Below are 25,531 nucleotides of genomic sequence, written 5' to 3' on the forward strand. Positions count from 1 at the left end.
ACAATGTGTCGCAATGAGACACATTGTGAGCTTGTAGATCTGCTATTTTAAAAAAAGAATTAGACATTTTATACATTTGAAAACTTGTGAAATGGGACATTCTGCATAATGAGTAGGCTACTTTCTATTTTTGGTACATTGTACATTTTTAATTCCGGACTTTCACTTGTAACAGAGTATTTCTACTTTGCAGTAGTGATACTTTTACTTAAGTAAAAAATTGTAGTACTTTTTCCACCACTAAACTTGAACTCTTATTTTCTTAAGCAGGTTGATGCATTGCCACCAGACAGTGGAAAGTAATTACGTACATTTACTTAAGTTATGTTCTTGAGTGTAATACTTTAAGTTTGAGGTACTTATATATTAAGTGAGTATTCTTTTATGCTTTCTACCCTACTCAGAGGCCTTTATTTTATTTTACTCGACAGCAATTGTATGACCGGTTTAGTTACTTGTTACTTTGCAGATTAATATTAAACATACATTTATGAACAATTATGAAGTATTATTATAGGTTAAACATAAAGTAATTCAAATCTGACCCACCTTTACCAACTGGAAAATGAAAGTGTTGAACACATTACACAATTTCCAACAATGTGAAAGGGCCCATTCTGCAAAGTTAGTACATTTACAGTATATTCTGGTGACAATACCTTTGTACTTTTACTCAAGAAAGACGTTTCCTTTTTTCATATTTCTAACATTTTTACATAGTGGTATATTGCTCATTTTAAGTAAAAAAGAAAAAAAAGAAAAAAGTACTCCCCCTCATTGCCTATTTTAAGATTGACCTGTTCTGCCATCCTGTCGTTACAACACATTTAATGGCAGTGGTTTCTGTGTTTGAAACAACAGACTAAGGACCCAGTTCACTCAGACTGCAGATCCCACGAGACAGAAGCACTGTGTATGTCCTATATAGCTCTGACAATGACAATTCTGACAATGATTTCCCATGCACAGCAACTCACATTTATTACAAATGTTAAAAGAATATCACAAGGCTACAAACGTGGCCTGAACAGGAAGGATCATTTACATGGACATAAAAATGTATATACATTTTCAAAATTGTTTTAGTATTATGTATTCCACTAGTCTTCTTCTATGTCTGCAAAAGGATCATCCATTTTGCGTGTGCAGGGAGATTGACCTTGGGTGCTAATCTGTATCAGGTTCAGATTAGCAGATGACACAGCCACCCTTCTCCGCCTTGAAGGGGTTTGTTTCTTCATTGATGCCTTTAATCATGGTGTCCTCCGCCTCGAGAGCCTGAATCCATTCCATTGTATCCGTACAGGCTTTAGATAACTGCAAGTGAACAGGCAGAGATTAACTTTGTATTTTTTATTATTATAATTGTCTAGAGCAGTTTTGTGTTTTAGTTTAGTTTGTTCCTCAATCTGACTTTTAATTAGAACTGTGCAATTACACCATGAAACAGGCCACACATTAAATTCCTACATTTAATTCAGAAGAGTCGGTGTACAAATGGAACCATGCAGATGGATGTGTAACTCAAAAGAGATACAAATAGTACTCTCTTCTGAGTTAAATGAACACATGGGGATTTTACTGTGTACTGTTGTAGCATTGTGCTATAGCTATACTGCCCTACTGTACAAAGCCAAAGTGCTAAGTGCAGTAACTACGTTTTTGGACACACCGACTTATTTGTGTATCCCAAAGGTCAAATTAGCCATCGTGATTTTTGGGGATAAACAATTACCTCAAGAACAGATGTACAATTAGTGTAATATGACATATATGCTGATATCTCATTTGGCTGACCAGTTGAATCACTTTTAAATCCATTTTCAGTGATTTATTGTTTTCGTAGTTACTGCGCTTTGGCTTAGAAATAGTAGTCAACTTGAAGAATTTCAATATAGTCTGCCCTGGTATCTTCAACATGAACAAAGGACTATATTCATCGTCAAAATGATAAATTATTATGTACAGTAGAATCAATCACAGTAATCACTTACCGGCCACCTCTCTAGCTTGACTTCCTTTCTCTTTTGCACTGCTTCAGTCGTAGCCTTTTCCAGGTCTGTTAGATGTTCTACATCGATGTAACCCGGCATTCTCTGTAACAAGGAATCAATATCACTGTCACCTTTGCAAACATTTTGTATTTTCTTCACATCATTTAACTTAAAGGTTAAATTAATTGAAAAAAAGTGTACTTACGGACTCTTAAAAGCAGCTGTCCTCTTCCCCTGAAAACCTGTGAGAGAACCTTCTCCTCTCCCTCAATCTGGGTTATAAAGTAATCTCCATAAACAATCCTAATCCGCTAATGTGATTAAAACAAGATCCTTTATATGATCCCACAACCAGTTGAAGCATGCGCCTAGAAAAGAGAAGGAATCACTAGGTGTCTGTTTTCGTACACATGAGTTATTTAGGGACAACGAATTTTGATTTCCATTGGCTGTATTTTGTGGACTAAATCAAGATTCCTTGCCTATGGACTAAGGATCATGGACTATATTTCTTATTCAGATTTGGGTCAAGGGGACATACCATGTAATTCGGGTCTATTTGATAAGACGGCTTATCTGTATTAGCCTCAACCTGTCATGTAGGAGAACCATCATTAGCCCAAATGACAACCACAGCAGGATTCAATTCATTTCATCAGATGTAGCAAAGCAATCTACAAATAATTAGAGGTACACATACATTTTTATGCTCTTAAACTACTGTAATGTTCAGGATTTTGCTGTGTAGTTAGAAAATACCTCTGTAAGATATACACAATTCTGTGAGTATATGACATTTTTCTCTTATTCTTGCTTTCCAAAGTATTTTTGAGACTATCAGGGTCATGTATTGGCAACTGACAAACTACAGTTTGTGGTGGAAAATGCAGTTGTTTGGGAAATGTGATTGGGTGCAGACATGCTAATCTAACAACATCATAGCCCATAGCAATAGAGGGAGTTTAGTATCTTGAGGTTTTGTGGGCAGACTGAGTGAATGGTGTGTGTGTGTGTGTGTGTGTGTGTGTGTGTGTGTGTGTGTGTGTGTGTGTGTGTGTGTGTGTGTGTGTGTGTGTGTGTGTGTGTGTGTGTGTGTGTGTGTGCACACGCGCGCGTGTGTGCCTGTGCGTCTGCATGTGTGTGTATGTGTGTGTGTGTGAGAGGGCTAGGGAGGGAGAGAGACAGAGGCATGGGCAGACAGACAGACGGACAGACAGACAGATGGCCGCCAGGCAATGAGAGAAACTTGGCATGGGCACAAGGACATGTGAGACAAACACACACTGGATTTACAACTCATGTTTCACAACAGCGTCATTCCCTTGGAGACCAATCAATATTTTGTATTGCATAGTAGAAAGTAGCCCACGACTAAACTGAGAAGTTTCATTCATCATCTTAGCTTCAAGCTATTTTGCAGTGAGCCATTGCTGCAAGAAGCTTAAGGGACCTGATGACTGAGGTCTATGACAATATTATGATACATTGTTATATTACATTGTTTTGGTCTTCATCATCATCATCATCATCATCATCATCATCATCATCATCATCATCATCATCATCATGTGTGTCATCATCACATCAGCATCATTATAAAAAAACTAAATAAAATACAAAAATAATATACAATAGTAATGCATTAAAAACATTACAAACTAAATTATGCACAATATTAATGCACAATAATAATCATCATAATTTCAATCATCATTGTCATCATTGGATAAGGCTTCCCAGTGTAATCCAGGTGTGACCTACTTTGAAGGCTCAAACTTTGTACAGTATGTCACTTTCAAAGCCTGATGAGCTTTGTAGATATACAAGTTACTGGAGCCGCTGTACTGCTGCTTGACAGAATTACTATTGTTTCTTATATCCAGGGCTGCCAACCCTCCTGGATTCTGCAGGAGTCTCCTTGATTTCAACCACATCTCCTTAAGGACTCCTTGATTGTCATTTCACCTTGATTATCCTTGATTTGGTATCAGACTCCCAAAATTCACCAGAACACAGGAAATTATATCTACTCTGTTAAAAAGTTTATGGGGGAGGATCCCCCGGACCCCCCTCTTGGATGGTGTGGTCAGTGCGTGCAATCATACAGAGATATTCACTTTTAAGTAGGCTTTAATGAATGGTCATTATTAAAGATGGGTCTTTAATTGCTTCAGTAATAAAATCAATTTCTGTAGGCCTAGTTTTTTAATGGATGAAATTAAAACATTTACCCATCATTTTTCAATGAAAGCAAGCCTGATAATAGTATCAAACCCCCAAAATTCACCAGAACACATGGGAGCCCCCCTCCCATTTAAAAACAGTCGGATGTTGGCAGGCCTCCTTATATCAATATCCTTTTAGTCACTCATCATGCCGGCCATTCCCACACCCATTTCCTCTGAGCATTATCGAGATTTAAAAAAAGAGAACGCGCAAATCTCACTACTGTAGCCTACTAACGTAACGAGTGTGGTGCAATTATTTGATGTCACTCCAATCCATCAGAATAATGGAAGTGAGTCATCATCCCGCCCCTTATGTGTTCCTCCTTTGGGAAAACCACTCACTCAACTATAAAAGTGGTCGGACATGCATGTCGGATCAGAGCATAAAGTCTGGAGTTTAGAACAAAGCCTTTACAATGGAGCTTTACGCATTTGCAGTGTTCACGTTCTTCTCCTCGTTTTACAGCGTTTTCGCACTTAAACCATCGACAGGTAAACAGACACGGATCATTGTACTTTTCCTCTCGTTTTTTATTCTAACTCGAAGCGACGCTGATTTGCGCTGTTTAATCCCTGGTGTGGAAACTAATTGGTATCACTTGTCACAACTTATCTCAACTTTCAGGCAGTGATGTAAAAGTAACTAAGTAAATTCACTCAAGTACAATTTGAGTTTAAAAAAAAAAACTTTACTGGAGTATCTCCCACTTTCAATACTTTTACTTCTACTCCACTACAGAGGCAAATGTTGTACTTTTACTCCACTACAATTATTTGACAGCTTTACTAGTTACTTTGCAGATATAAATTATTATATTATAAAACATGCATTTACCACTTTAACCCTATTTTATACATAGGCTATTTGAAAATAGCCGATCTACAAGCTCCGACCAATACTTTTGTACTTTTACTCATTTTGAACACATGCCTTTTACTTGTAAAAGAGTATTTCTACATTGCAGCATTCATTGATACTTTTACTTAAGTAAAATAACTGAGTACTTTTTCCACCACTGTCTCTACTTTTTAGGGCATTGCCTGCTTCAAATGGACGAGGGACCCTGCAAAGGACAGATACAGCGGTATTATTACAACACCATCACTCAGAAATGCGAAGAGTTTTACTATGGAGGGTGCCAAGGGAACGCCAATAACTTTAAAAGTTACCAGGAGTGCCAGAAATCATGCTTTAGAATACCAAGTAAGTATTGCATTGGCCAATTGATATGCTTTTCTCTTTTTCTTTTATGGCCCATAGCTAATTTCTGAATTATATTAGAGGGGCTTTGTTCTTAATTACTGCATTCAGTGTTTTTGCATTTATTAATGTCCCCACGGATGCAAAGTGACTAATGAATGTATTTTTAGTATAAACCAAGTTGAATTTAATCAGGCTATAATCCGCACATGTGCATGCAGAAGCCACAACTTCAAGAACATTTCATATAAAGGTGGTCTCCAAAACATTCCTCAAATAGTTTTCTCTCCTTGTCCCTAGAAATTCCGCAGATCTGCAGGTTCCCCATGGAGGAAGGTCCCTGCCGGGCCCTTCACTCGAGATACTTCTTCAACATGACCACAATGCAGTGCGAGCTTTTTCACTATGGTGGCTGCCAGGGCAATGCCAACCGCTTCTCAGACCTCACCTCCTGCAAGGAGTACTGCAGCCCACACAAAAGTGAGTAGGCCTACTCTGTTTTTAATAATGGGCTTGTATTTGCCTGTGTGGGATGAACTGTTGTAAAACATAAACAAAAAACTAAAGGTGGAACAAAGATTGGAATGGATGTATTATTCCTGGTATGAAGTCTCATGTTATTTCATCATAAATGTTGTACAGTATACTATATGCCAGATGTGTTGTATGTATGTTATACTTGATTCTGATGCAAAATACTCATAGACAGTAGTGAGGAAATAGGATAACACTGGTAAGCCAGTGACAGGATGCACAATGCTTGCAGGAAGTGATAAAAACCAGTGCAGGATGAAAATTGTTGCAAAGTTCACTGCACCTAAATAATAGCAACCAAGAACCATCGGCTATTTTCAATTTCTTGGAAAATAACACTATTGTCTTCAGGCACTTATCAACAGGCAGAATGTAAAACGTCAGCTCAGCCCATGTTTACTCTGATAAGCCTCTTGTCAAAAGATGCCCTTTTTATGAATTCATTTTTTAATGTTTGTTTAGCTGTCCCTGTGATCTGCCTGGACCCTGTGGATAAAGGGAGATGTGCAGCCTCCATACCGCGGTATTACTACAACGCTGTCACAAAGATGTGTGAGGAGTTCCTGTATTCAGGCTGCGGTGGAAGCAGCAACAACTTTGTCTCAAGGCTGAGCTGCATTGATGTCTGTGCTAAAGGTATTGGAGGGGAATATATTCAGATTAACCACACAAACATAATAGGCAGACATTTAGTGGAAAATAGCAGATCTACAAGGTCACAACGTGTTCCAATGCGACACGTTATGAGCTTGTAGATCAGCTATTTTTGACAAAGAGATTTGATGTAGAGAGAAAAGAGGGGGTAAAAGACAGAGCCCTAGTGGACCACTGTCAACAAAATATATAAGGAAATTGTCGAAATACTGAAGATAGTTTCATGAAGACTATTCAACCCCCAAGGTCCACTCTCAATGTGTGGGGCTACCTAAAGTTTTCTATTTTGTTTGAGGACATGCATTTAGAAAACCAGGCATAATAAATAATCACACCTGAATTCCTTTCATTAGCTTTAAAACATAATATGGTTTCTAATAGTAATGTTCAAGGGACTATTTATTAGCAGCAAAGCAAATAATAACCTAATGTTATAACCAAGGGAAATTCCTACATTTCTGTACAGTCAAATTACTAACTGATTTGGAATGTGGCAATCAGCAGAACAAGCTGAACCTCCGACCTTCCAAGCGACTGTGGAAAGTCGAAGATACGAATTAGAGCTATCACACTAATGAGTTGTCATTCGCCTTTTTCTTTTTCTCAGGAAGGAAAAAGCACCCAAGCCCAGGAAGGCAACGTCGGCTCAAAAGGAACAGAAATACAAGGAAACGTTACATTGTCTTGCAGGCCTAGATGTGTGGCACTTAGTCTCAGGACTTTTGACTTGGACAAACATATAATGCAAACTGTCCATTATTGAAGTAGGCATTTTGTTTCATATATGCTGCAGTATTGAATGGACAGCCAAAACTGGATACTTGCACTGTTTTCATAATATGGCGCACAAACAATGGTCATCCATTCAGATAAATGTGAATCAGTCATGTTTGTTGGTATTTTGCCAAGAGGATTTTTAATCGCACATGCATTTGTTTTCTAATGGCAACTACAGTATATATTATACAGTATTTCTAAGAAACAATTTAAAGTTCTTTTTTTTTACTGTATTCTGTTGATGAAGTTTAACTTTTGCACTAATGTTTTGTATTGTGTATTTTGATATGGTATTAAGTGTATTTTATTGTACTTTATTTAATCCCATTTTTTGTCAAATAAATAAGTAAAATAAATAAACCCAAACATTTGGGCTAGTGTATTTATTGTACTATTTGCTGTGTAATAAGCTAGCATATCTAGACTAATGTCTGCAATATTCTTATCTTGCTTGCTTGCTTTCCCACCTTGTTCAATAACCTTCAAGGCAGCGCTCAATTCAGCCGATCACCCGGCTGTTAAAAAGAAACGACAACTTGCACAACTTGTCCTTTCACTTTCTCAGTCACATTCACTTCCAAATATTTTCTTTGCTAATCTATTACGTATTTCCCTCCTTATCAGGCCTTTGAGACAATCTTGAGTCTTCCACTGCAGTTTTGAATCAGGAGGGAACCTTTATGCCTTATGTATGCTTCCCTAAATTGTACATACATACGCACCTGCACATGCATGCACACACGCCTGCATGAATACATGTAATGTGCACGCATGCACCCGCACACACACACGTTTCCACCTGAGTTACATAATTTAAAATATTTAATGAATACTGAAGAGGAAAGCGATCATGCCTGACTTTTAGGGTGGCCGCCCAGCCCTAAAACTGCTGTGTCCTATCTCCCACAATAGCATAATGTAGCAGTAGCTCTGTGAGTTTTGAAGCAATAAATATTTATGGAAGATATGGAAGAGGTATAATAAGACAGGAAACTGCTATCAGGTATAAATAAGGAAGTTACGTCTGGCTTGGCAGCCTGTATTAGGAGCCAAAAGCCAAAGCTAAATCATCCATTAGAAAGCAGTATGAGACGGGATGTCGTGATAACAGTGTGGGCCCAGCATCTCGAAAGCAAGTTAGCACTGACATCATCAGTCAACTGGTCCATTATAAGACAAAGATGGTCTTGGGTGAAGTGAGGACCTGAGCATAGGTCATGTTAGGTAAACTTTCTACACTATAATTAAAAACTCCAACCAAACACACACAAGCTGATTTCACTAATTACTGTAATACACACTGGGCTTGAGGGAGGGGGTTCAGCTAATTAGTGAAATCAGCTTATGTAGTGTTTGCTTTAAGTGAAAATCTGCACGCACTTGGTCCTGCAGGGCACATGATTCGACACCAAGTTCTCCATAGCCATTGATATTAATGCATGTGAGTCTGCACCTAACATCTCTATGGTGGAAAAAGCAAAGTGGAAACAAAGCCTCATTCTGTGAGGAAGGTTCAGAGGTCACATTGGACCATCACACCAGACATGGGAAAAGGAAGAGAAGGCATGACTGAACTTCTGAAAGCGGCTGCGATAAAAGAAAACATGTGTGATTTATAATCTGTTAAACCACTGAAACCAGCATGGGTATTTTAGCATTTCTCTCCAAACACCCAACATGAACCCTGGCCCATTATCATAACAAACTCTCAATTTGAGTTTAATTACAGGAAAAGTGCATCCATCTGTCTTGTCAACTTTATTGTGGTTCATATTAATTCTCAAAAGCCATAACAAATATTGCAAATGTATGCAGCAGTGGTTAATTTTCAATTATAATAAAGCTCTGGCTTGGAACATGTTTGGTCTTTATTGGTGCAGACTTAGTACTGATTATTAACGATTTGGACCAGACTCTGAGCTGGGTGAAGTGATCCTGCTCTGGCTATTGCATTAGTCTCACTACATTAGACGGAGTCATTTAACCCTCGTTCACCATGATAATTAATGGACTTTAATATTGAAACATGCTGATTATTGAATATGTGATGGATTCTATAAATTAGGCTACAATATTCACAAATGTACAAGTTGTATAAAATGTTGATATAGGGCCTACAAGTAAAAGGATTATTTAACAGTGCTGGTTCAGGGGGGTATAGACGTTACTGAATGTCTCAATATATTATGTCTAAACAACAATAATATTAGAGGTTTGTGGTTTGCAACTTTCATCCTGGGAGCAAAAGGTAGGCCTACTGCTATTTTTTTTAAATTACTCAATACTCATGGACCAATAGCACCAGGACAGCTAGAACCGCACACTAGCTATTGCAGCTGAAGGGGAGAAGCTCTGATGCCTCCTGGTGGTAGACTTACACATAACAGCTAAAAAGAAAAATGAGACCATGAAGTGATGATACTTCTCATCATAGAAATTCATGGCAGATTGTCTATTTCGTTCAGAGGCTGGAGCGGGTAAGTCTCGAATGTGTAGAATGCTGGAGTCAGAGAATAGGAAGATTCAGGTTCAGTTTATTGAACAACCTATCACAATCTCCCAGAAATGATAATTTAGCAATAGCAGTGCGTAACAAAAACATATAATAGAATACAAAAATGCTTTCAGATGCTGGAGCTTGACCATCTTAAATATGTTTACTGCTACTTCCCACCAATCAAATGAGCTTGGGATGTTCAGTGGTGTAAGTGAATACAGGAAGAGGCACTGTACAGCAGAAACCTTGGTTTTATTTTTAATAGAACTAAAAAAAAAATCTGCTTTGTTATTTGTCTTTTTGTTTGTGCATAATTGTTTGTTTGAGTATGTGCTTTACAGTACCTGATTCTAATTCTAAGTTTAAGGTGGAGTTCTTTCAAGCAATGGTGGAAATGTGGGTATCTTTTCTTGATACACTTTTTTAATTTAATTTTATTACCTATTGTAATGTTACCACAAAATTGACTGAAATAAACTAAACTAAACTAAACTAAACTAAACCAAATCACAGTTTACAGGTCACAACCAAGTCCCAAGTCAAGTCCCAACTAAAGATAAGTCCTGAACTTTAACTTCGGGTCATATTGTATCCTAATAATAGTTGGTGTGAATTGGAAAAGTGGTGTTTTGCCTGTTACAAATAGAATAGGTAGCCTATAATCCATGCAGTTTACAATTTAGTTTGTACACTCAAATAATGTCTGGGAAATACAGTGAGCACCATTAAATAAATAAATGGATGAATAAATAACGCCATAAATAACCATTACTGTTCACATGAAGATTCTGTATTCAGAAATTCTATTTGTCTTTATCTTCATCTGTCACTGCTCTTTTCTCTCTCTGGTGAGACAGAGAGAATGCAAGAAGACTTGATTAAATTAAATTAAATTAAGTCATTTAATTCAATTAAATCATGAAGTCGTCAAATCTATGTCTTGAGTGTGACTCAAGTCCAAGTTGCACCTCTGGTTTCTTTTGGCTAAACAAAATATGATGCGCTAACGCTAACAGCATTTTTCAGTCAGACCAAAGCTCTTTATATCCTGCATATGAATAAGCTGGAGTTTCACATTCTGCCTTCTGTATCTTTGTTCCTTCACAGATAAACAGTGTGACCTCCACCTGACCTATACAGTTTTAGTAGGATGAGGCTGTTAGCAGCCACAGGCAACTACAGTGCATGTTGTACCAACTCCATCTCTTCATTTGTTGTTGAACTCTTTTCACTTAACCAGTATCCAGTACATGAAATATACACTTTCTCTGTCTCGTTAATATAAGTCTGAGCAAAAACGAGCAAGAGTTTTGCAAACTGTCTTCAAATGCAAAAATAAAGTTAAAATCCCCTTTTGATTTAGCATTTGAAGACTATTTTCTGACTTTCAAAGTCCCTTTCAAAGCCAGGAACAGGAATTTAAAGATATCTCTGGGGCCATTAAGAGACAAACCCTGAAGCTGTTCTGTTGCAGATCAAAGGTGACTTTGACTGTGAAAGCACAGTCCCTGACTGATCTTTCAATGATATGGATGATTTATTTATTCATCTTCTTAGTTGCTAGCCATACAAAGACAGAAAATAAAGCTGAATCAGCTTTAAAACTTCAGTTCTGTTACTCCGCAAAATGTGTATTTAATCTGATGTCAAAGGAACAGCTCAAGGTGGTGTCTTTTGGTCTTAGCAAGGACGTTCTTGGTTCCCCCTGATTCCAAGCTCTTAGACAGAAATATCTTTTTCAGTAATCTGTGGTTACAGGAATGGCAAACTCCAGGTAAATTCACCATTGGAAATTTGCACTTTACTATGCACGTCTCCTCATTGGCTGCCAACTGTTGATCTGTGTAATGACTAACCCAAAACCAAATGTCTGATGTTTTGGGTGGTTCTGGCAGCCAGGCGGCTTCCTTCTTCCAACATGGCATTAGATTTTCCCCAGCGTACTCCACCACTCTCAGCTGGCCAAAGAGGGGCCTCTTGTCTCCTCTCCATCGCCATCTCACCCTCTCATCCTGGAGTACGTAGATGTGTGTATGACGGATATAGACTGGACTCAGTGGGCTGCACTTCAATGTCTGTCTGTCTGGCTGCTGATGCCACTTGACTGAAATATGCTGACATGACTCCAACAGCTCCATAACTGTGATGGAGATGTTGACGAGGGCATAACTGGTACAGATTCCAAATTGAGAGAAACCCACTTGAGTCAGTATGTCTTTAGGGAATGTGTGTGTGTGTGTGTGTGTGTGTGTGTGTGTGTGTGTGTGTGTGTGTGTGTGTGTGTGTGTGTGTGTGTGTGTGTGTGTGTGTGTGTGTGTGTGTGCGTGTGTGTGTGTGAGTGCGTGTGTGTGTGTGTGTGTGTGTGTGTGAGTGCGTGCGTGCGTGCGTGTGTGCGTGCGTGTGTGTGTAGTAATAATCATGTTTCTTCACCCACCTATGCTGCACCTGAAGACCTAATGTAATTAAAAAAATATCTTTCTGCTGTTTTGGTGTTAGAATAATTTGTGTGGCCTGAAGGTTAATTTTTCTTGCTGCTCCTCATTTGAATAACAATGATATAGTTTCCCATTTGCTTTCTGAGTACAGCCTACCTAAACATTGTCAAATATTGACTAAACTTTATCTGTCGCCCACAGACGACCTTGATACTGTTTACTATGGGTAGTCATGTGCATTTTCCATTTGTAAATAATCACAGTGTGTGGATCTATATGACTCATTGTTGAAGATAGATCTATTGCCTTTGCCCTCCTCCAAATGTACCACAATTCTCTCCAATCATAGTGAGGAAGATTAATAATGATCTGAGCCGAACGTATGAATACAGGTGTCCCTTTTTCCATCGGAAGCAGATACATCTTTTTTTTACACAATAAAAAGGCGAAGAAAAATAATAAAGATTTCAATCTAAAGCCTGGCCGACATTCTCCTTTGCTGCTTGCACACTTCCATTACCAGCTTCCATTACCAAAGGTTAAAGACATTTCTCCGCAGACCTGCCAGGTGAACACAACGGCACAATTGAATTTGCTGTTTAATAAAGCGATTTTAAAAACATATAGATTTGGGCAGGCCAAACCAACTGTGGGCACCACCCCCCCCACACCCACCCAGGGGAGCGGAACTGTAGAACCGCAAAAGAGTCTCTGAATAAGCAGGGTGTGTTCTGTATGCAAATGAGAGGTGCACAGCAATCTTTCTTCACTGATTACCACAGTAAATCAAGGCAGACATTCTGACGTCTGGTCCATGGACCGAGTGAGCCAGAGCCCATGTACTCTCAGTTGTCGTGACAGTTCACAGTCAGCACGCCAGGCAGGCTTGTACCAGGAGAGAACATACAATTGTGTTCTCAACAGTGGTGGACAGTAATGAAGTACATTTACTCGAGTACTGTTCTTGTTTGTCCACAATGGAAACAAGCCTGTGGCTTTTTTGTGTCTCATCCGTTTATTTTATTTTATTTGTTGTACGGCTGTACTTGCAAAATGTCAATAAAATATTCAATACATTTTAAGCCCTATTTCAAATATAGTGAAAATAGCGGATTTACCAGCTCACGTCACGATGCAACTCATTGTGAGCTTGTAGATATGCTATTTTCACTATTATTGTTGTTTTCTGAAAATGTCTAGAAAAACTTTACATTTGGGGGGGAAATGTCAAAATTGGTATTAAAGCTGCACTATGTAACGTGTGTGTGTGTGTGTGTGTGTGTGTGTGTGTGTGTGTGTGTGTGTGTGTGTGTGTGTGTGTGTGTGTTTGTATGCACTCGGGCAGTGCCGGCCTGTGTGTGTGCATTTCTTTGAGTGCTGCATGTGAGCACTGTGCCCCCTGTTTGTGTTTAATTAATGTAATTAGCTGCTGCTTTGTGTTACAATCAGCTGCAGCTGTTTATGCTGTGCTCATACAGACAGACAGACAGGCTGACTTGTAGAAGCGCTGCAGGCACCACTCAAGAAATTGACTAAAGCACAGGAAAGTACACTTCAATACAAGGTCCACTAAGAGGATTTTAAAGCCAAGAAAGCCTATGGCTTGTTTCCATTGGGGTCCTTTGTACTCAATTCATCGACACATTTAATGACAGACAAATATACTCTACTAATTGCAGCCACCTGTATCACTCTTTTAGAGCGGTTTTGAAGGAGAGTAGGGATTTACGCTCCTTTACGACTGTTCACTGTTGGTAGGGCGTTCCACATTTTTGCGGCATAGCAGGAGAACGAATTTAACCCCTTGTTTGAGCCAAATCTGGGTTGAACGTGATTAGCAGAGCTCCCTCTGGTGTTGTGATTGTGGACTTCATTGACGTTTGTGAAGTAGTTTGACAGGTACATGGGTGTCTTTGTGGTGTAGCGTATCTTGTAGACCAGGCTCATTGCAAGTTGCTGTACTCTTTCCTCTACCCTGAGCCATCCGACCCTAGCATAGTGAGCAGGGGTTAAATGAGTTGTAGATATAAGGCCAAGAAGTAGCCTACCAGTTTGTTTTGGGATGTCTGGAGCCTTGTTTTTAAGGCCTTTGTGGTGCTATGGTACCATGAGGCGCATGCATAGTCGACGTGACCTTGGATGAGTGCTCCTGTTAGAGTCCTCAATGTATTCTTACTGAACAGAGAGGAGATCCTGTACAAACATATTGTTCTTTGGTTGACTTTTTTGATTACTTTAGTTGCCAATTTATCACTGGAAAGATTTGCCTCTTAAATGGAATGGTAGGTAATTTCCTCTTTTCTTGTGATAACATTGTCACCCACTTTTATTGTGGAGCTGTCGGCCTTGCCGGTTTTGGCCCCAAAGAGAATGGATTCAGTTTTACCCAGGTGTAATGATAGTTTGTTATTAGCGAGCCAGTTGCAGATTAGTTGAGTACGCTTGCAGAGTTCAGAGCTAAGGGCTTTTTCAACCTGCAACTTGTTCCTGTCCGAGACCAGCGGAGCCGAGTCATCCGCAAACAAGAACAAGTTGCAGTCACCAGCTGATGTCATGTCATGACGTCGTTTACATATATTAGGAACAGTAAAGGCCCTAGTATGCTTCCTTGCGGAACGCCACAGCTCACTATTATAAAGACGTCAGGCGCACGTCGCTTAACACCTACACTACAGGTCACACAATGGACAATTGATATGCATCTAGGCTCATCCCTATGTTAGTTCACGCTGGTGTGACAGGTGTGAATTTAAAGGTTGTTTTTAATCAATGCATGTGAGTGTGAGTGCTTCTTCTCAATAGACTGGTGGGACGGCGTGTTACCACATCCCATGACCAATGCATCCCTGGCTATGTGCGAGTACGTATAGTACTTTGACTCAACACTCAAGTACTGGGGTCGAGTACTTTTTCCACCACTGGTTCTCAATAACTTTGATTGAAAGAGGATGAGGAGTCAGGAGTCATGTGGCTTCTAATCTGGTTTCTATGGTTGAAGCTAGGGGAGTTACATTCTAAAGCCTAATTTATACTTCAAACTGATTTTTAAGTGAAAAGCCAAAAGTCAGTTATCTGCGGCAAGCAACAGTCATACTGTACGACGAAAATATAAATTAGGCTGCTGTAGGCCAAGCTGTGTAACCTATTAGTATGCCTAGCCCCGTTTGGAACCTCACTCTCCACGATAGCTCCGAGATGAGGTTCAGCTGTGTAGGGTTCCGGCGGTTTCCGGTGTAGGTTGAGTCCGTCCAAAGGCAGTAAAGATCACCTTCTTCGCAACATCATATCCAAAAAGTAAAGGTAATCCGAGACACCTACAGATGTTTGCAATTTTGACGCAAAGTAAAATTTAACCGCTGTGGTTGAAAAAATCGTTTAAATCACTTATTTAGTCAGCCTGTGCCATGTTTTCCCATTGTAGCTGAATCGGGAGCAGTATACTGGCACCTGCCGTCGGGGGTTCTTGGGTTGAATGGGAAAATATATGGCACAGGCTGACTAAATAAGCGATTTAAAAGTTTTTTTTTTCAACCCTGTCGGTTTCCGGCGAAATTGCAAACATCTGTAGGTGTCTCGGACTACCTTTCCTTTTTGGATACCAAGTTGCGAAAAAGGTGATCTTCGGTGCATTTGGACGGACTCTACCTCTGCCGGGACCCGAGACAGCAGGACCTCATCTCGGAGCTATCGTGGAGAGTGACGTTCCAAACGGGGCTAATAGTATGCCATGAGTGATGATGGAGAGAGCAGCAAACACCTCACCTCATTCCTCAGACCTGGTAAGATGAAGTGTGCAGCTGCAGGATGACCATAGTTGCTGAGTTGTGTCACATTTTACTGTATGATTATCATGCTGTGTTGTGCAAAAAAAAAAAAAAAAAACGGCATGTAATTTGATTCCGGTCAAAATGCTTCAGTATACATAATCTAAACTGCAATATCTAAAATGTTACACGGATATCATCATACTGTATGTGATGCGCCAATGGGTCTCCCTTCCCTAAGAAATACAATTGCTACCATTTGTATCCTTTTTTTATCCAAGTTCTATCATTCATAACAAGATCCTTTTGAGGACAGAAGTAAATCGAACAAAAATAGATGCATAGATAAGAGCTTTTTGGAGATAATGGAAAAAAACAATACTTAAAAAACCTTGCAGAGCCACTTGTAAATCTCAGTTTTGTCATAATTATTTGGTTGATGCCTTTCAATGATAAACATGATCCAATGTTTACACTGTTGAGTTTAGTTTGAAGGTGCATGATTTCCTGTCCAGAGTCAAATGTATAAATATGCACCTTTCAGAGTCAAAGGTCAGCTGGTACAGGTCATCCTGTTGATGACATATATCTATCACATATTCAATGTCCAATCCCAGCATCATACGCACTAACGCACTCTATACTAAAATAAATTATGATACCGGGAAAGGTAGACAGTGATTTGTCGTTGATTCCAAGAAAATTTGTCTAAGGAGGATTTGTAATTTGGAATAACGAACTTTTTGAATATATCTTTATCCGTCTCTTTGATGTGACTCATTCCTTAGTTGCAGTCCAACAACAGCATACTGTGGAAGGACAACACCACCCAGTCATTAAACACAACGCATCATCACATTCTTCATTATCTCATCGTCATATCATGCATCATTCTGTCCTGCTTTCTCCTTTCATCATTGCCATTACAAGTATAATTTTCTATTTTTTCTTTCTTTCCTTTTTTAAAGACTTCCATTTTGTCACATATATAGCCTACACCCCTGAACACTCTCTGCCTCCACATCATTTCAGACATGGCCAACCGGTCTGAATCGACATGCTGATGACGAGGGCTCAGGGTGACAGCTTCCTGCGGTGTTGCATACTGAGAGTGACTTACTGTAGGTTGGATTGTGCATTTAAAGACACTGCCTCAGTCAACAGTAATGGACAATTTGGGAGGAGGGAAGGTTCGGAAGGAGGGGGGGGGGGGAGCCCTTTGAGGCAGGAAATAAAAGACCCTATAATATTGTCTTCATTCGGATGTGAATGTGTCATCATCACAATGGGGGAAGGATCTCTTTTACCCGTCCCTTGATCTCCATCAGGCATTTCACTGTAATATGTTATAAAAATGCAGCTTCATGCCCAACAAACCCCCTTCTCCCTCTGTGTGTGTGTGTGTGTGTGTGTGTGTGTGTGTGTGTGTGTGTGTGTGTGTGTGTGTGTGTGTGTGTGTGTGTGCGTGCGTGCGTGCGTGCACACGAAGAAGACAGATGAGCTGCAAATTCTGGATGACACATCCAGACAAACACCTGGATATGTTTTAGTGTAATTAAGTGCAAAAAGAAAGCTGCAGAAAATACGAATCAAGACACATTTTATATTATTTTACTAAGTACCTCCCATGGTGACTATTTCACAGATGTTGTCTATTTACCAAGCATCAAACAATGTAACTGCCACATCAAAGGAAAATCCCAAATTGCCATTCCTTGTGGACAGAAAAATGTGTTCACATTCTCAGTGATATGAATTTCTGTCTTTTACTGTCACCGTTTCTTTGACTAAAACAAAGGTTGTTTGATCTCACTGGTATGGACAATATAACATCTTTGGGAAAACTTGAAAGGAGCCTGCCTGAATAAATGTCAAAATGTGATGGTGCTTTCTTGTTATATTAGTTTTTGTCCCCGCCCTAAAAAAATGAAATGTGATTATGTTCACAACTTTTTTGATATGTAGGCTATGTGTATATCGTTCCTTCTCTCTACGTTTTGAGTAGAGTCAGACTGGCCGATATATTGGCCATTATTTGCCTTTTGTGATGACATCGCTATCTGCAATTATGCAGCCCATGTGTCCTGATTTTGAACCACTTTTAACCTGATTTGGGCATTATAGCCTTAAAGGGATATTTCACTTTCAAAAAAACTTTGGGTCATTTTATCGTCTACTCAGGCTTTTGTGAGCCCCCCAGACCGTTTTTAAGACTTGATTTAGTATTTAGATATTTGATGATCATTTTATCAGACACGCCCCCTTTCTATACAAACCCATTATAACTTCAAACTCCATTTTTAACCTGTTAGATTCATCAAAAACACCCGTCCTTGGTTCTGCTGACTCACCCTGCCCTCCTAATACGTGAGGGGGCCGTGTTTTTTCGATAACTTTTTTCATTTATTTTATATATTTTTTTTAAGTATTACATTTTTTTCATTTTCCCAAAAAAATATAAAAAATAAATGAAAAAAGTTATCGAAAAAACACGGCCCCCTCGCGTATTAGGAGGGCAGGGTGAGTCACCAGAACCAAGGACGGGTGTTTTTGACGAATCTAACATAAAAATTGAGTTTGAAGTTATAATGGGTTTGTATAGGAAGGGGGCGTGTCTGATAAAATGAATATTTAAATACTGAATCAAGCAACTTAAAAACGGTCTGGGGGGCTCACAAAAGCCTGAGTAGACGATAAAATGACCAAAAGTTTTTTTGAAAGTGAAATATACCTTTAAGAAAGAACAAAATCAAAAATACAGTGGCTCTATAAGCTCACAAGGCGTTGCATGCATTGTAAGATTGTAGACAGGCTCATTTTGAATTTTCTATTTTTAAAATTGATTAATTAATTCAATTAATCAAATCTAAGTTTTTCAAATCGATTAGAATTGAAGTGGCACTTTTTCAAAGTCAAAGCATCAGTGATCTGTGGGCTATTCAGGATATAGGACCCAAAAATCTGACATCAGTCGCTGGTCTAGTTTGGAGAACTGTATTATCTTAACTTTGTGATTTGTTTAACATGCTGATGCTTCTTTTGTCTATAACGATGCTGATTTGTTATTATGGTGAAGTTAAAAAGTTTGCCAACATCTTTAGGAAGTGAACTGATGCTTGCCTGATTATGTCTGGTCTAGTTTGGAGAACTGTATTATCTTAACTTTGTGATTTGTTTAACATGCTGATGCTTCTTTTGTCTATAACGATGCTGATTTGTTATTATGGTGAAGTTAAAAAGTTTGCCAACATCTTTAGGAAGTGAACTGATGCTTGCCTGATTACACTGATGTCTATGACAGTGATAGGTACAGTCCACAGGACTCCTGCTAGTTTTCTACAGGGTTCATCATCATCATAATTGATCATTAAACATTATCACCCAATGTTCCAGGTCTAATTGTACTGTAATCAGATCCTGACTGTACAGTTGGACTGAATTGATGCACAGTGAAACCAAGAATGTAATTTGAACCAAATGTGCTCTCCCTAAAGTTAAATACTTTTTTTTGTTTTTAACTTAGAACTATTGAAATGAAGAACTATTATTATAAATAATGTTGATGATGAAATGATGATGATGATGATGATGATGATGATGAGAATGATGATGATGATGAAAAATATTCAGCTATTCATTTTCACCATATTTTTTCATCTGTTCTAAAATACAGCCTTTGGCAAGATAATTCTTTTTGTAAGTCAAAATTAATTTGCATGATTTGCAGTGTCTGTCAATTAGCCTACAAAGCTATAAATGACAATGTGTAAAACATAAATACATTATAGATAACTCAGTAGCATTCTTCATATTCACCCTATAATGACTGATGATGATGATCATGATGATTCTTTCATCTCTTTTCATTAGGCATGGCCATCTTTACAAGCTCAAGAAGGACAGTCTCATACAATAGCCTGTTAATGTTCATCTACAATTGAAAGAAATCCAAAGAAAACACCCTTTGATCACAAAAACAAAACGCGCACCAGCAGTCTGGTCCAGTCTTATTATACTTAAAAAGTCTGGTGGAGGCTGGAGCGTCATTGGCACCGGCGAGACTTGGCGTTTACTTGGCTTTCCACGCTGTGTCTTTAACAGACTGATAAGAAGAGCGGTCGCAAGCCAAGGAGGAGCTCACGATCCGCCACCGTATAGCTCTCTCTCTCTCTCTGTGAAACGGGAGGCTGTAAGAGATGCATTTGGATTACCGTGCGGGTAGTCATCATCAGAACTGTCACAGCTAGACAGAGCAAACGGCCACCGACGGGCGCACTACTCGTTACCAACGCGCCAATAAAGCGCGCACCGCTCATATAATTGCGCTCGTAAAAAAAAAAGTAGGTGTTGCCTCGGCAAATGAAGACGGTCGAATCACTTGATTGATTTTAATGTGATTTTTTTTATATCCATGGACGGGAAAAAAAACTTGTGTATGGTCACCGCATTAAATAGCCCCGGACGGACGATGATGATGAACATGAGTTTCGGAGGAAGCTCCAGAAGGCAGCATCGTGTTCTTCTGTGTTGAACAACATTTGAAATAGTGGAATTTCAGTTTCTATAAGGCTCAAGGTAAGATTTTCGATTGATTCTTAAAAAAAAAAAAAATGCTTTCTAACTTTCTTGAGCTGTGTGCAGCCATCAATGAGACAAATTGTCTATGCTGGCCAACGGCCATGGGCTACTTCTTTATTTGTATTTTTATTATTTATTTTACGTGCTTTTCGATTATTTATTTTCTTCATTTGCACCTTTGTCTGATGAGAAAATGCAGATCTTTGGGTGTGTGCGTCTGTAGACGCGAAATAAATAGACATTGACCTTTCCAATTGTTATTTATCTGTGGCTATAAATAGATTTAAATCCTCCTGTTGGGTTCCCAAATCTAAACAGGGATTCAATTGAACAATGGAGGGAATTAAGGTAGGAACGCATAGAATGTGAAGTAGCCTATAGTCTACATGATTTAACATTTATTCTAAAATATTTTCTTTGGGCTTTTAAAGTAGCCTATTAAGTGGGTTTTGATTGTTTTTGATTATGGCTTCCATATAACTATCAATTTACTTACCTGTAGGCTATATAGTCAGGAAAGAATTATTTCTCTCGATTTCTTCGCCTCTCGCTAAGGCATTCTAAATGTGTTAATTACTGTAACATTCTCTTTTAGAGACTCCTAAAGCAGTGGTTTTCAACCCCTTTCACATCAAGGTCCATTATTTATTCGGCATTTGAGCCACGGACCACCATTTGATGAGATTCAGCCTTTCAGACCCCAAAACTTAGAACATTTTGTTATCGTTGGATACGATTTTGTCCACAATTCCATGCTGTATTGATGTTGGTACCATAGGAGAGATTAATACAGGCAAACGTTGATCAAAATAACAATTCTTCTACATTCTCTAATTGTGTAGACTTCTCATAAATTAAGTAATGCAGATGTTGAACAATAATTTAACTCTTGAGAGTGTAAAATGAAACCTTGCGGTTCCATTTGGTTTCATTTTACCCTCTCAAGAGTTAAAGATCTATAAGGGTCCATTTGATTACCAACTCTCCATCATTTAGCTGGGGACCACCTGGAACCTCCTCAAAGACCACTGGTGGTCCCAGGACCACTGGTTGAGAACCACTGTCCTAAAGCAAAAATCATCTGTTTACAGTAGCCTAAGATATGCAGAGGGAACCTGTTTTTGCGGCGGTGACTTTCCATCAGAATCCTATATCCTAATTCCTATATTAGCCCATATGATGCACATTTTTAGATTAAAAAAAATGTGTAGCCGTTGTAAATGTCCTTTTTTGCAGCTGTGGGGATGGGGATGCGTAAGTGTGTGCTATGAAGATATGCATACACATGCACTCGCATGTATACCCACACAGGGCACACAGCTTCTTAAAAAAAGATATACAGGTAGCCTATAAGCACACAAGCACACAAGTACACACACACACACACACACACACACACACACACACACACACACACACACACACACACACACACACACACACACACACACACACACACACACACACACACACACACACACACACACACAGTATACAGTACCATTTGACTTTCTTGTACTGCACCAATGACAGTAGCCTATCATAGTGAGTGAGTAACCTGCAGAGAATAAAACTAAGCAGATTATTCTGCTCAGTTTCTGATTCTTCCTCCTGCCAGCAGTTCGCCTTTTCCGTGATAATTTTTGACAACGTTTCGAACCACCCTCGGCATTCAACCACATATTGATTATGTGTGCATATTGGCAGAAGGGGGAATCAGCATTCCTTCATGTGCCTGTCAGCCCCTGAGCCGGAAAGAAAAATAACCTCAATTCACTGCTGAATGCGGCCTGCCTAAGGTTTGATTCTGAACAGGGGCAGAAAGTGGGTGGAAAGTGAGACATACTGTAAGAGAATTTGGCCTTGTGAAATTAGGATTCTTCTTTGGGGATTTTGTAGGGTTTATTTAACATTTTGTTTTTCATGGCTAATGCCTTGTGGTGTCATCAGAGGGATTTGTATGGAGTTAATTGCAAACATCAGGCAGTGAAAGGAGGGCTGCCGCAAACTCACAGTGCTGTACAGAGCAAGGAAAACGTTGGCAGACGTATGACATAGTATGAGTACAGAGAGGGAGAGAGATTCACATCATGGCACCAGAGAGTGAGACTGACCGACAGACAACAGGCGGACAGAAAGCAAGAGAGAAATGCAGACAGATAGAGCGATTTAGCAGAAGCACCCCTGCAGTGAAGTGAGCACGCTTGGCAACACTTTTGGCCGCTCTCTGAATTTCAGAGTCAAGTTGTCCATTCATCATCCAATGCTCTGTCTGTCAGAGCAGACATGAAGCATGTGGCAATTCTGCTTCCCATCTGAAGGGAATGGTAGCGATAGAGGTACACAAGATGAGAAAAATCATGAAAAGATGAGATAAAAGCCGGGCCTTTTGAGGGGCATAGTACCTCAAATTCAAAAAATACCTTTCAGACTTAAGTGGTTTCTGGCTGTCCGGGGAAATGTTTGGTAACCCCTAATGAATGGGGTCAATGAAATGAACGATGGGAGCAATTAGTGGCATTCTCGTGCCCCCTTCATGCATTGCATAATGTGAGGTTTTCAGTGCAATACCCCTTTAATCTTCCGGCACTGAGGCAATTGCCCTGAGAGAAGGAAATGCAAATTTGACACACACATGTACGTGCACAGACCCACGCACGCACGCACGTACACACACACACACACACACACACACACACACACACACACACACACACACACACACACACACACACACACACACACACACACACACACACACACACACACACACACACACACACACACACACACCCCTGCAGTATACATGCAATACATGTCATCTAGCTGAGTTATGATGCAGGTGAGGTCAGTGGAACATCTCAGAGCCGGCTATTATTCTTTGTATTGATCAGAATAATGGACCATGTTTTATTCATGCATAGCATAGCCCTAAATGTCACTGTCTGTCTGACAGACAGACAGACAGACAGACAGACAGACAGACAGACAGACAGACAATTTGTCAAAATCGACAAATTCAACATACTTATGTGCCTACAGCTCTATCAGCAGAGGTAATAAGCATGGAATCTAACTTTTTACACGATCCAAGTTGTCAATGTGTAAAGGCCCTCACCTTTGACCCCATGCTTTTTCATGCCAGCCAGATGATTATCGTATTTTTACTGTCATAGCACATATTACTGTTATATTGGCTCCTTTGCAAAGCTTGCTAGACAGACCCAGAACCAGTTTTTAAAGTTGTTCTGAGAACCCAGGCAGGATCGTGGACGCGGATTGAAATGTCACAGATGAATGTTTGGAGTTCCGATGCTATAGCGAGCCATGTATCAGATTAGGACAGGTCCAAGGGTGTGGCTTATCCTTTTCCCATTACAAAATAACAGACTACTGTGGTGCCAGAGGTCATGGCTTCCACGATTCACACTGCTTGTTCAGATAGACAGGAGCTCTCTGTAAGCATCGCTGCGGTAGTAGATCTCAGTAATGTTGTCTAGTCCAGTGGTTCTCAAACCTTTTCATGTCAAGGACCCCCAAAATGATATGTATTTGGCCGTGGATCCCCCCCCCCCTCATCTCAAAATATTTTGTTCCAGGGACCACCCCAGAAGCAAAGATTTGAGTTTCAAATGTTCGCTTTAAAAATATATATATATATTCAAAGTTATATTTAAAGAATAGCAGATCCCCTTTAATCTTCCGGCACTGAGGCAATTGCCCTGAGAGAAGGAAATGCAAATTAGACACACACATGTACGTGCACAGAAAGAATAGCAGATCTACAAGCTCATAGCGCGGCACTTGGTGCCGTGCTGTGAGCTTGTAGATCTGCTATTTTTTAATAGCCAAAGTATAAAAGGTTAAAGTGGTTAAAATGATTGTGATGCTATATTAACACATTTTACTGGGGACCCCCTGGAACCCCCCCCCCCCCCCCCCAAAGACCCCTGGGGGTCCCCGGACTTCACTTTGAGAACCAATGGTCTTGTCAATCTCTATCTCTCCGCGTCGTCCTCAGACGAGCCCTCCATCTCTCAGTCTCCAGTCATCTCCATTCTCCATGCATCTGGCCAGCTCGTAATGTTTACTGTCTACAGCAGTGCTTCTCGAACATCTTCATGTCAAGGACCCCCCAAAGTGATATGTATTTAGTGCCAGGGACGATTCTGTGCCATGGACCCCCATTTTTAGAAAATAACAGATCTACAAGTTCACAGCACTTCACATTGTGCCCTTGTAGAGCTGCTATTTTTGAATAGCTGAAACATAAGATAGGGCATATATATATATATAAGTGCTTGAAATGTTCTTCATTTAGCTGGGGAGCCCCTGGAACCCCCCTAAGGAGCCCTGGGAGTCCCCGGACTCCACTTTTTAGAACCAGTAGTCTACACAGTAGTAGATCTCTGTAAATGTCGTAAAGAATTTTATAGACTATTGGGGGACAGTAAAGTTGGCTTAGCAGAACATTATTGCCCATGCTGGACTGGTTGTAGGATCGTTATGCTTATGAAGCGTTGCAAAATGAACGTCTCAGCTGTGGGACATTCAGCTCGTTAAAGACATTTTTCATTTATTGTTCATGTAGTTCAGATTTCCACGCCCAATTCTCCACACGACTCAGATGTGAACTTTACTTGCTCATCCGTGAGTTTTTTTTCTTTTTCTTTCCCAGGACAAGAAAATCTGTTGTCATAAAACTTTATTTGGTTGAGATATCTCTGCCAGTTTTCTCAACCCCCTGAAAGCTGTTGACAAAATATGCAGGTGGTTGGTGGGTGCGAGCAGTTTAGTTGGATTACTAGAACCTTGCAAAAAAAAAAGAAAAAGATTTGTACTTCTGCTCGTTAAACAAACACGCTGGAA

At 39.7% G+C, this 25,531-nt stretch overlaps 2 protein-coding genes and 1 long non-coding RNA gene across 3 annotated transcripts in view; 2 read left to right on the plus strand and 1 right to left on the minus strand.

The window, feature by feature from the left end:
• Positions 1-1,108: 1,108 nt before the first annotated feature.
• Positions 1,109-2,229, minus strand: LOC308095347. Its single transcript, XR_013934059.1, has 3 exons — positions 2,200-2,229; positions 1,995-2,096; positions 1,109-1,317 (listed from the first exon to the last, which is right to left on the minus strand). It is a non-coding gene; the product is annotated as an uncharacterized lncRNA (long non-coding RNA).
• A 2,355-nt stretch (positions 2,230-4,584) lies between these two features.
• On the plus strand, positions 4,585-7,742 carry tfpi2 (tissue factor pathway inhibitor 2). The gene is made up of 5 exons (XM_080442815.1): positions 4,585-4,714; positions 5,256-5,426; positions 5,724-5,903; positions 6,420-6,593; positions 7,219-7,742. Exons 1-5 carry the CDS (start codon positions 4,639-4,641, stop codon positions 7,305-7,307), a joined length of 690 nt encoding a protein of 229 aa, XP_080298941.1. The 5' UTR covers positions 4,585-4,638; the 3' UTR covers positions 7,308-7,742.
• A 12,465-nt stretch (positions 7,743-20,207) lies between these two features.
• The window catches only part of calcr (calcitonin receptor), a 91,316-nt gene continuing 85,992 nt past the window's right edge, over positions 20,208-25,531 (plus strand). Inside the window, exon 1 of the mRNA XM_080442243.1 lies at positions 20,208-20,659. The gene's annotated coding sequence lies outside the window, so the exon portion shown is untranslated. The remainder of the gene's footprint in view (positions 20,660-25,531) is intronic.

Source organism: Gymnoscopelus braueri (assembly GCF_963280865.1).
Source record: "Gymnoscopelus braueri genome assembly, chromosome: 11".
Classification (NCBI taxonomy): Eukaryota; Metazoa; Chordata; class Actinopteri; order Myctophiformes; family Myctophidae; genus Gymnoscopelus; species Gymnoscopelus braueri.

What these genes read in the sequence shown, in the direction of transcription:
- tfpi2 (XM_080442815.1), top strand. Translation starts at nt 4,639, where the DNA reads ATGGAGCTTTACGCATTTGCAGTGTTCACGTTCTTCTCCTCGTTTTAC. An exon ending in CGCACTTAAACCATCGACAG is followed by an intron (nt 4,715 to 5,255) that starts GTAAACAGACAC and finishes TCTACTTTTTAG; the next exon opens with GGCATTGCCTGCTTCAAATG. An exon ending in ATCATGCTTTAGAATACCAA is followed by an intron (nt 5,427 to 5,723) that starts GTAAGTATTGCA and finishes CCTTGTCCCTAG; the next exon opens with AAATTCCGCAGATCTGCAGG.